Below are 14,738 nucleotides of genomic sequence, written 5' to 3' on the forward strand. Positions count from 1 at the left end.
GATTTGTGATCACAAGAAAACAGAAACAGCTCAAATGATTATATGCCACCATTTGTCCTTCATGTGCATGTACAAGTTGTCCCCCACTAGTGTATTTCATACAGGTATTTTATTCACCCTATATTTGCTTTATAGAAACACCACCACTCACCATCCTGACCTGGAAATATATTGCTGTTTCTTCGCTATCGCTGGGTCAAAACCATGGAACTCCCTCCCTAACAACACTGTGGGTGCACCTACACCACAGGGACTGCAGCAGCTATAGAAGGCAGGCCACCACTACCTTCTCAAGGGAAATTAGGGATGGATGGGCAAGAAATGAATAAATTGGATCAATACCACTTCAATCCTAGATAATTACCAAGCTCAATTGACTCTGCAGGTGCTGGATTGCCTCCAGGCCCATGTAACAACTGCAAGAAAACCCATGGCACCTGCCATTACAATAACACAAGAAAGTGGAGTACCTAGAGGTACTGCAGTTAACCGTCCATCTCATTTTCTCCTCAAAATTGAGAGCCATTAATAAAAGCATAGCTTGCACTCTCAGAGAGGTAAAATGCGTAAGGCCAAACATTTCACGAATCTACCATTGTTCTTCAGCCATAATTTTGGGAGTAGACTGTCAGGAAACCATGAAAACTGGTATAAACAGGCAAAAGACATCTCCGGGTTTTTGAGAGACCTGAAGCTGTGTTTAATTTTCCTGCTTGAATTGTAGCCAAGCATGACTAGGCCGACACCTGGACGAAAAATGAGTTGAGTTATCTTTCAGGAAATTATGAAAATTTACCCTATTTTGTTCTTTGAGATTCATCCAATTCACCAATGCAATAATAAGAAGGTGTGGAGTAAAGATGGCTATATGGAGTGTGGATCGCATTGCAGTCCTAATCCATAGACCACAAATTGTACCTAAATGTAGAAATTACACAAGTTCATCAGCAAGGAAAAGTTGAAATGTCAGCTGTAAGACCGTTGATATATTTAGATGTGTTTTCAGCATTTTTAAATGTTTATTCCTTTAATTTGAATACGTCTCTCAATGTTAGTCAATTTGAACATAGATATCAGGAAGATATTGAAGGCAAACAATCAGCTACTATGAACAAACCAGTAAAACCTTGGTGCAATCTGTGAAGTCTAGAAACTCTCACTTATTGTCAATGTCTTTCCCATTCCTGGCATGAAAATGCGCAGCTTAACTCAATTTGGGCATACCTTCTCACTCTTTTCTCCCTCAGAGAATGGTGAAGTGGGAAGGATTTTGCAGGCTGATTAACAACCTGCTTTGGGCCACTTGAACACTCCTTTCTTGGCCAACAAGTCCTGGAGTGGGACTTGAAGCCAGGGGTCTTGTGGCTCAGCGCAGGAACACCACATACTGAATCACTGAGATTTCTGATATCATAGTGATATAAAAGATGTCGCCTTTGGTCCTTGCCATAATTTATCCTACTGGCCAACGACGGAGTCACAAGCCCAAGATTTTACTTGGCTTTGAACAATGATCTGTAATTTTGTTTTGTTTATTGATTAGAAATAAGTCCTCCCATGAAGAAAATGTGGACGATCCATCCCAGGAGTTACCTGTGCAAGCCTGGAATAGTCAGACCAACCTCCAGGTTGATGATAGGTCAGTAAGACAATATTTAATTTGATTTTTAACTGGGAGTTAATTTTTATTAAGCCCTTCCTGCTGCTGCAGGCGTTGCTTCTTTTTGACACACTTCTTTCCCTTCATTGTTTCAGGAAGATGTCAAATGTTGTTGTTTGAAAGTGACATCAAAAGGGCATATTTTCTATTACTAGTGCCGCTGGGTGGTTTGGTGAGATGTATGCACTCAACTGCTTATGGGTGGTTATTCCCACCTGAGCACTTGGCTCCCGATGCAAGGATTGCAGTTTATTTCTTTTGTTTTTATGTATAAATTTAGAGAATCCAATTTTTTTTTCAATTAAGGGGCAATTTAGCGTGGCCAATCCACCTAACCTGCACATCTTTGGGTTGTGGGGGTGAGACCCACGCAGACACGGGGAAAATGTGCAAACTCCACAGGGACAATGACCCAGGGCCGGGATTCGAACCCGGGACCTCAGGGCCGTAGTCCTAGTGCTAACCACTGCGCCATGCGCTGCCCCCTGATTGCAGCTTATAATAAACATAATATGGGAGGTATAATTGGAGGAAGGAATGGATATTGAGAAGAAGGAAGAGAGAGAGAAGGCAGTAACAGAAATTTGAGTGCCACAGAAGAGTGGTTAGACTAAGTGTAGGGTACAGGCGAATATCCTGATTTAATTTATTCCAGTTGCTTAATTAATTTGGTGAAGCTGTGATTTTGCCCAATTGCATTTATTCAGGGAATATGCATTTATTTTATCAATTCTTGGAACTTGAAGCTACCACAAAAGTAGGATTCCAGGCTGCATATATTTATTAATCGCCTGCTCGGTTCCATGAATAAAACCTGTAAAGGAACAGAAAGAAAGGTTGGAAGCAGAGTAACTGGGGTTATTACATGTTATCCGGTGGAGTGGGGTTGAGATGACAAAGAGGTCACACCTACAGGTCAGATAGCTGCAGATGTTCTCCAGATCAGAGTCCAGAAGTAAAGCAGGGCTGGGTACTGAGCAAGATGTGCAAGGTAGGGCGAGCATACCAGCAGGGTTGGATAGTGGACAGGTTGAACCAGGAGATTTGGGTAATGAGCAGGTTATGCCAATGTTTACAAAGGAGGTTCAATGGAGTACGTGCCCTGTACAAGTGATGTATATAAATATATAATAAATTATATATAAAGGTATTCATGATGGACAAAATGTACAAGGATACAAGAATTGCAATGACATTATTCTGCAATAGATTTAATTTGGTACAGTGTGGACAGCAGCACAGTGCTTGGGCTAAATTTTAATATTAATGCTTTTGACAGTAGTGCCCTCAGGTTACATTTTCAGTACTGACACGCCTTTCATTACAACTTAAAGTGCTTGAATTAAGCTTTATGTTTAGTTCCACAGATGAACAGGGTTCGACAACTAGCATTACCAGTGCTATTGTTAACGAGCGTCTCCAAAACCTAGTGAGAAGCTTTAAGAAGCGAACAGAACTGGTCAAGGAGAAGCTCATTGACCCTGATGCATCTGAAGATGAAGAAAGTCCACCTGCATGTAAGTAAAGGGATTGGAGAATGAGGGTCAGGACATGGTGATTGGGAATTGGTTGGCAGCTTGTATGTGCATTGGACAACAGTGTGAAATCATGGACTGGCATAACTGGACAGCTTGTTTAAACTACTGACCAAATCTCAGGGAATATTTCACAGAACACATGGCACTAGGTTGCAATGAATGTGGAGTAACTCAGGATGATACAAACAGAATAGGGGTGGGGAAGGTGGGGGGATTGAATCGTTCAAAATATACACTCGTTTCAGTACTGTGACTCGGGTTCCAAGCCTGGCCAGCCTGGTGGAATGAAAGTCTCTTTCCTGTTGCCTGCTGGTGACCTATATACTCCTGAGACATCCACTTAGGGAACGAATCTGAACTGGAATTGAGGTTCAGATTCCCCTACTGGTGTGCCTTTGAGTCAATGTCAAATCTAAGAGTTGGGGCACTGCCCATAATTGTAGTGGCGAAGCTGTCACGATGATTCCTTACTGTCACATTTCCAACATTGCAACCGTGACACTGTTTCAAAAGTTTTTAGTTGGCTGTAAAGCATTCTGGGACTTCCTGAGGTCATGAATTTTAACGAATTTTTTTCACTTGCTCCTGAACAAATCTGATTATTCATTTACTTTATAACACAGCACCAGTCAAGAAGGCCCCGGACGTTCCTCCCCCACCCCAACAGGAAGAAGAAGAGGAGGAGGATGAACACTACTGTGAGATGATGTGCTGCCGCTTTAAAACAGAACCTTGGATCAGACGGATTAAATCAGTGGGGTTTCCATCAAGCGTTGATCCCTTTAGCAGTAGGTTTATTGGAATTGTTTTGAAACTGTTGTAGTCTGAATCATAACTAGCCTGGTCACCAACTGATTAATAGTCTGATAATTAATGTCAACAGGATTGAAACCAAGCAGGTCCGAGCTGGGCAGTAACTGGTCTATGGGCTCTTATCAAAGCAGGAGATACAAATGTGAGCAATGACTGACTGGTCAGTAAGATCTTACTGTGTGGGAACTGATCTGAATAGTGAGCAGGCAGCAAAGACTGTTTGATTAAAATGAGCCTGGTCAGCAGGATCTTATCTCACCAAGAACTTTTCAGCAGGAACTAGTCAACAAGTAAGTGTCTTAGAGCCTAACTATCCAACAGGAAACAATTTGAGCAGCAACAACCAACTGTTTTCTTTATTTGTTCATGGCATCTGAGCATCACTGGCTTGGCCAGCATTTATTGCCCAACCCTAATTGCCCTTGGGAAGCTGGTGATGAGCCACCCTGAACCGCTGCAATCCACATGATGTAGGTACACCCACAATGCTGTTAGGGAGGGAGTTCCAGGATATTGGCCCGGCAACAGTGATGAAATGGTGGTATATTAACAAGTCAGGAAATGATTTGTAATGGAACTTGCAAGTGGTGGTGTTCCCATGCGTTTGCTGCTCTAGTTCATCTAGATGATGGTGGTCGTAAGTTTGGAAGGTGCTGCCAAAGGAGTCTTGGTGAAAAATGGCCGGCTCCCCAGGATGTTAATGGTGGGAGATTCAGCCAAGATAATGCTAATGAATGAGAGATGGTTAGATTCTCTCATGTTGAAGATTATTGCCTGGCATTTGAGTGTTATGAATGTTACTTGTCACTTATTACCCCAAGCCTGGACCTTGCTACAATTGGGCATTGGCTGCTTTATTACCTGAGGAGTTTTGAATGTAACTGAACACTGCATAATCATCAGCAAACATCATCACTCCTGACCATATAATTGAGGGAAGGTCATTGATGAAGCAGCTGAAGCTCATTGAGCCTAGCACCTTGAGGAACTACTGCAGCTGTGATGACTGACCTCCAACAGCCACACCATTTTATTTTGTACCAAGTATGACTTGAACCAATAGTGTGTTTTCCCCTGATTTCCATTGACTCTGGCAGCACGGTAGCACAGCGGTTAGCACTACTGCCTCACAGTGTCAGGGACCGTGGTTCAATTCTGACCTTGGGTGACTGAATGCGTGGAATTTGCACATTCTCACCGTGTCTGCGTGGGTTTCCTCTGGGTGCTATGGTTTCCTGCCACGGTCAAAAGATGCGCAGGTTAGGTGGATTGGCCATGCTAAATTGCCCCTTAGTGTCCAAAAGATGTGTAGCTTAGGTAGGATTACAGGTATAGATTGGGGAAATGGGCCTCTGTATGCCCGGTCCTGCAGGTCTTCGAATGACAAGGGCTACACATAAACGCAAGGCCTCATGCGGCGCCTTCTCTACACCTCCTCCTTCTCCACCTTGGCCTGTTAGGGGCTGGCTTTCCCTCCTCAGCAGCTGCCACCTGTTTCTCTGGAGCATGCTGTGCTGCTGCAGCTTCCTCCTCCGCATGCAGCTCCAGCTCGTACAGCCTCAATACATTCTCCAGGCCTGCGGAGACTAGCAGAAAGGCCACCATTGCTGAATTCCAGTAGCGTTAGCATGGTACATATCCCCGTGCCCAACCAGGGCCAATGGGCTATAAGGTGGCCCCGGTTGGCACTGTGGACCCTGTCCCCGCATGTCCCCCATCCCTGCAACCCAGGCCTTCTCGGTGCCCGACACCATGGGGACCTCTGGTCTTGAATTCCATCCCTGCTGCCAGGGTTACCATCGCCTGGTGCTGCCCTTGCCAGCAATATGCTCCGCGGCCCCCATCCGGCAGCCCCCTGTAGATGCTACCATGTGCGTTTCCGTTGGGTGGATCGAGTGATGCCCGCCGGCCAGTTGGGGATGGTGTATGGTGGAGGGTGGGGTGTGGTGGGAGAGTGCAGGCTGGGGTGTGGAGGTGGGAACACCCTTTGGCAGGTGTCATTCTGCAGAACCAGGGGCCAAGGTGGGTAGTCAGTGGGATGTGCTGCAAGGTGGCTGCCTTGGAGGCAGCGACAATGGCGGTCCACACGAGGACACCACCCCAGTCCCATGGGGGGGGTCACCCTGGCACCATGGCCCATCCCCCCAATACCACCTCCCCCACCCCCACCCCAACCCAGCCAGTGTCCAGCCCAGTCGTCCACGGTCTCGCCTCTCCGTGTTCTACCTCATCTCTCTCCTTTATCAGCCATGGCACCTGTTTCCTGATTTTTAAAAGCACAAGTGAACCTCGCAGACGGAAATTCCCCCCAATGGAGGCGGAGAATCGTGGAGGCCCCAGAGAATACTGGGTCAGGCCCACTAATGATATGCCAATGGCGTTTATTGTACATGCAGAGTGGAACGCCGTTATCGAGTCACCAGAGAATTGTGATTTGGCGTGTACCAGGTGCCCACCACGATTTTGGCGTCAGAACTGTTTCTCCGCCCAATCGTGTTTCCCGATTTTGGTGTCAGCCAACAGACTCCGGCCCAAGAAGTGTGTACAATTGTTAGGTTTGGGAACTGAATCTTTAAGTTATGGTAGAATGAATTGGGTCATGTGACCTGTTCTTAATTCTGCCCGACATCAGATTTGGATGGCTAGGTTCTTAAAAGTTAAAGGAGGGTCCAGATTGTTTTACTAGGAAGAAGATGTGAGGCAGTCGCACCTGTAAACCATGGCCATGGCAGCTGTGCTGACAGTGGATAGTTGGTCTCCAAGTCTCACAGAGTTGTGTTAGTTATGTCAGGTTCTGTAAACAGTTATACTTTAAACTGTCTATTTAATTTCAAGTTATAATGCAGTTGTGGGTGTAAAGGATAACTAATTAATATTTCTACCTGGATACAAGGCCCATGTGATTGACATTGCCATGGAAATGGGCCTTGCAAGGGAAAGTGTCCATCGCATTTGTAGGATTTGGTTGCAGAATGTTTCTTTAGATATTCTTGAACTTCAAAGGCAGGTCAGTCCAGAGGAATTAGACAGAGAGTAGAGAGATAGATGTAACCAGTCTCAATAGTTCGCCATGAAGAATGTGATTAGCCGCCTGGGAGGCCTGCAGGACACAGGCGACCGTCGTTTCCGTGAAGAGCGACAAAGTTGGGTTGTTCAGCCGGTGATGTTGTTGGTGCTACCGATGCTATTACGTGTTCGACTGATGCCTTTCTCTTTGACTGTTTGGCTAAAACCACAGAATATCTTTATGGGAAAAACAATGCGGCTAGAACACTCACTGATAAACGTGACCTGAGAATGAAAGTGAAAGCTAAATCAGGTTGCTTGATACAAGAAGCGGAAAGTTAAAACAAATGGCAGAGGGTCAGCAACTGATGACTACTAATGCAGCACCGCCAATTGCCATGTTAGGAAAGATTATGTGCAGGCATCCCATGTATGCATCAGAAACATGAAAAATGGGAGGATCGTGATGCCAGATAAGGATTTGGCAACCAACCTGCCGCTTAAACATCGTACATCTTGTTAATGCTTATTCTTAAACACTCCAGAGAACCATAGAATGCCTACAGTTCAGAAGGAGGCAATTTGGTCCTTTGAGTCTGCACCAATTCTCTGAAAGAGCACCCTACCTAGGCCCACTCCCCCGCCCAATCCCCATAACCCCTAACCCCACCTAACTTACACATCTTTGGACACTAAGGGGCAATTTAGTGTGGTCAATCTACCTAACCTGCACTTGGACTGTGGGAGGAAACCGGAGCACCCGGAGGAAACCCACGCAGACATGGGGAAAATAGCACAAACTCCACACAGACAAGGCCGGGATTGAATCCCTGGCACTGTGAGGCAGCAGTGCTAACCACTGTGCCTTACCACTCACAGCTGAACATGTGTTGAGCTAAACAAAGGACACACCCCTCGCCCCAGTCCCCACCCCGACACAAGTGCTATATAAATGGATGACAATGGAACTTTCAACATGGTCCTTTTGACTTTCTTTTGCTACTGCAGAGTTCTTGCAACTACTGTGTTGTTACACAAACTCACTCAAGTTCTTTCAGTCAGAAAGGAGTGACATTGGACCTTTGCAAGGGATGGAGTGAATTTTAAAAGCTTCCGAACAGAAAACTTGCTTTTTGCCATGAAGACTATAGTTGTAATTTTTCATGGGCTGCAGCAGGACAGGGAGATGGAACAGAAGCAGCAGAGGGGAACAGCTGTGTGCAGAGGAAAGAGGAGGAGGGCCCTCAACAGGAGACCATTTCCATCTAGTATCTTCAGAAAGCACTCTTTCTATCTCTCCATGTGCTAGGAGCAGTAACAGCTGGAGTTGTAGTTGTAGGGCAGGGTAAGGATGGCACTTCCAGTGACTGTCAAAGTCACTGTGCCTCAATTTCAATGATTCAGGGGCCCTTCAATTGCAAGCATGTGGCTCTAGGCACCACATCTCGAAGAGAAGTATCAGGACTACAAAGGGTTTTAATCCCTGAACGGGCAGTTGGTGTGTGACCATCATGTCAGTGAATGCCTATTCTCTTGGCCCCAGCCACAATGCTTTTATCCTGCCCCAGTCAGCAGTTCCCTGCCCGACTGGCCACTGACAACCCATAACCCTGACTGACAGCCGAGGCCTCTGGCTATGCAGCTAAAGGCTATTGCCAATAGGGAATTGGCAATCGTAATTAAGTGAGCACTTCACCCAAATCAAGGGGATTCCCGTGGCTGGGCAGGCCATGTAGCAATCATTGCCTTGCATCCCAATCAGACTGTGATGCCTGGACACTGTGCCTGAACACTGCGGGAGACAATACCGCAAACGCAGCAGCCAACACTCGAACACCCAGGGGATGGGACACAGCTCCGGGACATGTTCACGGCCGGAGGGTGGGTGAGTCCAATGGGGAGGAAATTAGCATGGCCAGGAGTACGTGGGCAGGGCGTTCTAGGTGGGGGAGAGGGGAGCATTAATGGGGGAATGGAGGGTTCCAGGGTGGGAGCGACCACTGTTTGTCAGTCTAACACCCTCTCCCAATTCCTAATAGATGTTGAATGCTATGGCAGGGATTTTGGATGCAGAACTTGCCCTGGTGGTGCTGCCAGGCCGAGCGGTCAGACGCTGGAGACAGCGGCAGCAGTGTCTGCAGATGCTCGAGGAGGAGGACCATGTGCCAGACCCCGCCCCGCACACTGAGGATCCGGCCGCCCATCAGGCCAACGAGGGACCCAGAGGGGGAGTCCCACAACGTCCCAGGGTGTACACGCGTCACTGGTTGTTCGAACAGATGACGGAAAGCGCGTGCTGCAGGAGGCTCCGCCTCAACCTGATAGAAGTTTATAAAATTATTTGGGGTATAGATAGGGTGAACAGTTGGAGGCTTTTTCCCAGAGCGGAATTTAAAGTTACAAGGGGGCACAAGTTCAAGGTGAGGGTGGACAGGTTCAGTGAAGATGTGCGGGGAAAGTTTTTTTACACAAAGCGCGGAATGCACTGCCAAGTGAGATGGTTGAGGCAGATACGTTCGCAAACTTTAAGACTTATCTGGATAGGCACATGAACAGAGGGTCTGGCAGTTGTCCTCGCCATGAAGAAATTCCATCAGTATGTATATGGTTGACGATTCATGATCATCACGGGCCACAAGCCGCTGCAGGGTGTTTTCAAGTAAGACAAAGCGATTCCGTCCATCGCCTCCGCTAGGATACAGCTTTGGACCCTCCTGCTGGCTGCATATGAGTACTCACTTGATCATCGCCCAGGTACCCAGATTGCGAAGGCGGTTGCCTGGGCTGACGAGGTAGTGGCCATCCTCAATTTTATGCACTCGTTGCCTGTTACATCATCCCAAATCCATGCGTGGTCACAAATCAACCTTGTCCTTTCGAAAGTTCAACAAGTAGTCCTGTATGGGAGGCATACTGCCCGATGAGTTACAGGCATGCTCGACAAAAATGTCCAAGTTTAGTGTAGAAGATGGCACCCTCTTCTGAAGGACGCGCGTCACCGTCCTGGGTAAGGGCCAAGACCTAATCTTGAGGGACCTGCATAATGGGCACCTGGGGGTGTCCAAAATGAAAATACTCGCCCGAAGCTATGTTTGGTGGCCAGGCCTAGACATAGATATAGAAAGGGTAGCCCAGCAGCATGGCATTTGTCAAGGAGAACAGAAGCTGCCACCAGCCATGCCCCTTCATCTGTGAATGGCTGAGGTGACCGTGGGTGCGCTTACGCGCCGACTTTGTTGGTCCCTTGCAAGGCTCGATGTTGTTACTCATGATAGATGCCCACTCTGTGGTTGGAAGTCCATTGAATGTCATTGACCACATCGAAGGCAACCATTGAGAAATTGCACAAATTTTTCAGTAGGTACGGTATCCCAGAGGTGTCGGTGACCGACAATGGAAAGTCCTTCACCAGTTAGGAGTTCATGGGATTCATAAAGGCGAACAGAATACAGCACATTCGTATGGCTCCATATCACCTGGCTTCCAATTGGCTGGCAGAAAGGCATTACAATCAATCAAACAAGGGCTGAAAAAGCAGAATTCAGGATCAATATACACAAGGCATGCCAAGTCCTTGATCTGCTATTGGACCACTCCACATGCTGCAATCAGGATAGCACCGACTGATTTGCTAATGGGCTGGAGGCTTCAAACTCATCTTAGTCTAGCTTTCCCTGATATTGGCGGAAATGTATGCTACAGTCAGGAGCATCAAGGGCGTTGCCCAGTTAGACGAAAATCAACCCTACTGTTTGTACCAGGTGACACAGTCTATATTTGCAACTTTGCAGACAGTGCCCAGTGGATCTCAGGACAGTCGGCCACCAGACAGGGCCGGTATCATAAGTTCAGGCACAGGTCGTGTCATGAAAAAACACATTGATCACATAAGGTTCAGGAGACCAGTCTTGCAAAAAATTCCTCAGGAGAGGAAAATTACAGTCAAACCAAATCCAATGTCAGTAGAGACTAGAACACTTCCCCAAGAGGTTCAGGACACAAAATGAGAGAGGTCATAGATACGGATTCCAACACGGAGACCCAGGCTTCGGAAGTCTCTGATGGGGAGAAAATAGTGCAGCAGTCTCACACAGTACCTCCACCACAATGTTCCGAACAGAAGCAGCGTTCACTGTCCAGATAATGAAGCCTGATCCAGCCCCACAAGTGCAGGAAGCACAGCCTCGGGCGAAGACAGTCCAGTGCCCTCCAACTTCACAGTTGTCAGAAGAGTCTTCGGACTTTGCAGGGGAGGGATGTTATAACCCTCACGAGACCTGTGAGTCTCCCCGAGTGTGAGCTCCCCTGATAAGGGGTCGGGGGGGCCCTAAGGACATTCATGATTGAGTTCTATATAAAGTCAGCCTGGTATGGAACCGACAGAGCAGACCCAGCTGGGATCTGATGTCCATTGTAAATATAATTGTTTTGCAATAAACATAGTTTTCTTTTACCTACTCGATTCGGACTCATCTGTGACCTCCTAAGCCCAGGATACTGTATGCTTTATTAACTGCTCTCTCCGCCTGTCCTGTCACCTTCAATGGTCTATGCACATATACACACAGGTCCCTGTGCTCCTAACCCCCTTTAGAATTTTACTCCTTATTTTATATTATCTGTCCATGATAATCCTAGCAAAATTCATCACCCCACACTTCTCACCATTGAACTTCATTGGCCATCTATCTGCCCATCTACCAACTTGTCTATCTTCTTTTGAAGTTCTACCTTGTCCTCCTCACAATTGACAATGCTTCCAAGTTTTGTGTCATCTGTAAACTTTGAAATTATCCCCAGCACACCAGGATCTAGATCATTAATATATCAGGAAAAGTAAGACCCCAGTACCGACCCCTGGGGAACTCCACTACAAATGTTACTCCGGATCGAAAAATATCTATTGTTTTGGTTGGAGATGATTCTCCACCTTCGGGATGCTCCGTTTTGCCGGCAGCCGGGGGTTTCCCAACGGCATGGGGCTGCCCCACAATGGGATACCCCATTGACTGGCCGACGAAACGGAGCATCCCGCCGACTTGCTGAACCAGAAATCTGGCGCGGTGGGACGGAGAATCCAGCCCCTTATGTTAATGCTGCTGGTAAATTAAACGTAACTTGCCAATTTTTGTTAGTTTAGTACCAACTGAGCATGGTAACTCAGGTTGCTGTAGTTATATTCTATCATCAAGTAATCAATTCTGATTAAGTTTCATTAGGTATATAATATATATGTAAAGCAGAGTAATTGTTGTATCTTGTAATAGATCCATTATATGTGCTGTGGTTATCCATTGTGGTGATGGCCTGGAATTGGAATGTTTGGCTAATCCCCGTGCGGTGTACCTTTCCCTATCAAACACTTGATAACGTCCACTGGTGGCTATTGATGGATTATTTCTGTGATATGATTTACCTGCTGGATATAGCAGTTTTCCAGTCTCGCCTCGAGTTCGTACAAGGAGGGGACATTATAGTGAGTAAACATTTTAATTTCTTTGAATAAAAATTCTTCATACAGTCTATCCTTTCTGCCTTGTGTATCCACTACCAGCTGTTCTGATAAGCACCATCAGCATAGACTGTTGTGGTTCGTAATTCTGTATCACACTTCATTATATCCAACAATTTGGCCAGGATTTTCTGGTCCCATCATAGCATTGGAGGATTCGGTGGCCCAGCCAAAATTTCATTGAGTTTCAACAGGACCAGATGATCCAGCAATGGGTGGGACCCAAATCCCGCCCTTTACATAAGAACTAGGACTCAGCTCCACTTTCCGGCCCGAACACCATAACCCTTAATCCCTTTTTTCTTCAGAAAACTATCTATCTTTACCTTAAAAACATTTAATGAAGGAGCCTCAACTACTTCACTGGGCAAGGAATTCCATAGATTCACAACCCTTTGGGTGAAGGAGTCCCTCCTAAACTCAGTCCTAAATCTACTTCCCCTTATTTTGAGGCTATGCTCCCTAGTTCTGCTTTCACCCGCCATTGGAAACAACCTGCCCGCATCTATCCTATCTATTCCCTTCATAATTTTAAATGTTTCGATAAGATCCCCCCTCATCCTTCTAAATTCCAACGAGTACAGTCCCAGTCTACTCAACCTCTCCTTGTAATCCAGCCCCTTCAGCTCTGGGATTAACTTCGTGAATCTCCTCTGCACACCCTCCAGTGCCAGTACATCCTTTCTCAAGTAAGGAGACCAAAATTGAACACAATACTCCAGGTGTGGCCTCACTAACACCTTATACAATTGCAGCATAACCTCCCTAGTCTTAAACTCCATCCCTCTAGCAATGAAGGACAAAATTCCATTTGCCTTCTTAATCACGTGTTGCACCTGTAAACCAACTTTCTGTGATTCATGCACTAGCACATCCAGGTCTCTCTGCACAGCAGCATGCTTTAATATTTTATTGTTTAAATAATAATCCCGTTTGCTGTTATTCCTACCAAAATGGATAACCTCACATTTGTCAACATTGTATTCCATTTGCCGGACCCTAGCCCATTCACTTAACCTATCCAAATCCCTCTGCAGACTTCCAGTATCCTCTGCACTTTTCGCTTTACCACTCATCTTAGTGTCATCTGCAAACTTGGACACATTGCCCTTGGTCCCCAACTCCAAATCATCTTGTAGATTGTGAACAATTGTGGGCCCACCACGGATCCCTGAGGGACACCACTAGCTACTGATTGCCAACCAGAGAAACACCCATTAATCCCCACTCTTTGCTTTCTATTAATTAACCAATCCTCTATCCATGCTACTACTTTACCCTTAATGCCATGCATCTTGATCTTATGCAGCAGCCTTTTGTATGGCACCTTGTCAAAAGCTTTCTGGAAATCCAGATATACCACATCCATTGGCTCCCCATTATCCACTGCACTGGTAATGTCCTCAAAAAATTCCACTAAAATAGTTAGGCACGACCTGCCCTTTATGAACCCAAGCTGCGTCTGCCCAATGGGACAATTTCTATCCAGATGCCTCGCTATTTCTTCCTTGACTGCAAGTTGTCCTCCTTCTCAGGGAGCAAGGACCAGAAGCAATAACTAAACATAGATTCCAGGATCAATCCATTCATTCAAGAAAATAGAAGCACGCTATGGATTTTACTGAGTTTTATGGAAGTGCAGGCTGTAGTTTGCCCCGTAATTAGTATTTATTTCTATTGGCTACTCAGGTGGTTGAATTGCTACAGTCCATGTATGACTTGGAGGTTGAAGTGAAAAATCATCCCATTGTACCTTATTTGCATATATTAAAATAGCTTTGACTTGCAGCAAACATGCACAACATAAGTATTAATGCAAGTTTAAGTTGTCCTTTATTAATACCATGGGCAGGATTCTCTGTCCCGCCAGCCCCGTCTTCCGGCGCAGCGTGCCCCTGCCGACAGCGGGATTTTCCGTTCCTGCAGCCGGCCAATGGGGTTTCCCATTGTGGCCACCCCACGCCGTCGAAAAAAAAACTGCGGGTGCGGATGCGCTGCAGGCTAGACGGAGAATCCTGCCAGCAGAGAATCCTGCAGCAAGGGCTGGATTCTCCAATTCTGGGGCTATCTCTGGAGGATCCATGGCATTTTGTGTGGGAAAAATCAGCGAGGCCCCAGCACCGATCCTCCAACCGGTGAGAGGCTAGCAGCCGCACCATGTAACACGCGCATGGCCTTCCTGATATAAACGCCTGGAGAATTGCAGGGT

The 14,738-nt window shown here is 46.4% G+C and overlaps 1 protein-coding gene across 14 annotated transcripts in view; it reads left to right on the forward strand.

Annotated features, from left to right (window-relative positions):
• Positions 1-14,738, forward strand: part of LOC119971451 (cyclic nucleotide-gated cation channel beta-3-like) — a 284,057-nt gene that overhangs the window by 173,304 nt on the left and 96,015 nt on the right. For all 14 annotated transcript variants that reach the window (XM_038806991.1, XM_038806994.1, XM_038806996.1 and 11 more), the window contains 4 exons: positions 1,544-1,639; positions 3,020-3,177; positions 3,822-3,986; positions 12,285-12,493. In XM_038806991.1, the coding sequence (XP_038662919.1) occupies positions 1,544-1,639; positions 3,020-3,177; positions 3,822-3,986; positions 12,285-12,493 (628 nt within the window). The remainder of the gene's footprint in view (positions 1-1,543; positions 1,640-3,019; positions 3,178-3,821; positions 3,987-12,284; positions 12,494-14,738) is intronic.

This window comes from Scyliorhinus canicula, chromosome 9 (assembly GCF_902713615.1).
Source record: "Scyliorhinus canicula chromosome 9, sScyCan1.1, whole genome shotgun sequence".
In the NCBI taxonomy this organism is placed as follows: domain Eukaryota; kingdom Metazoa; phylum Chordata; class Chondrichthyes; order Carcharhiniformes; family Scyliorhinidae; genus Scyliorhinus; species Scyliorhinus canicula.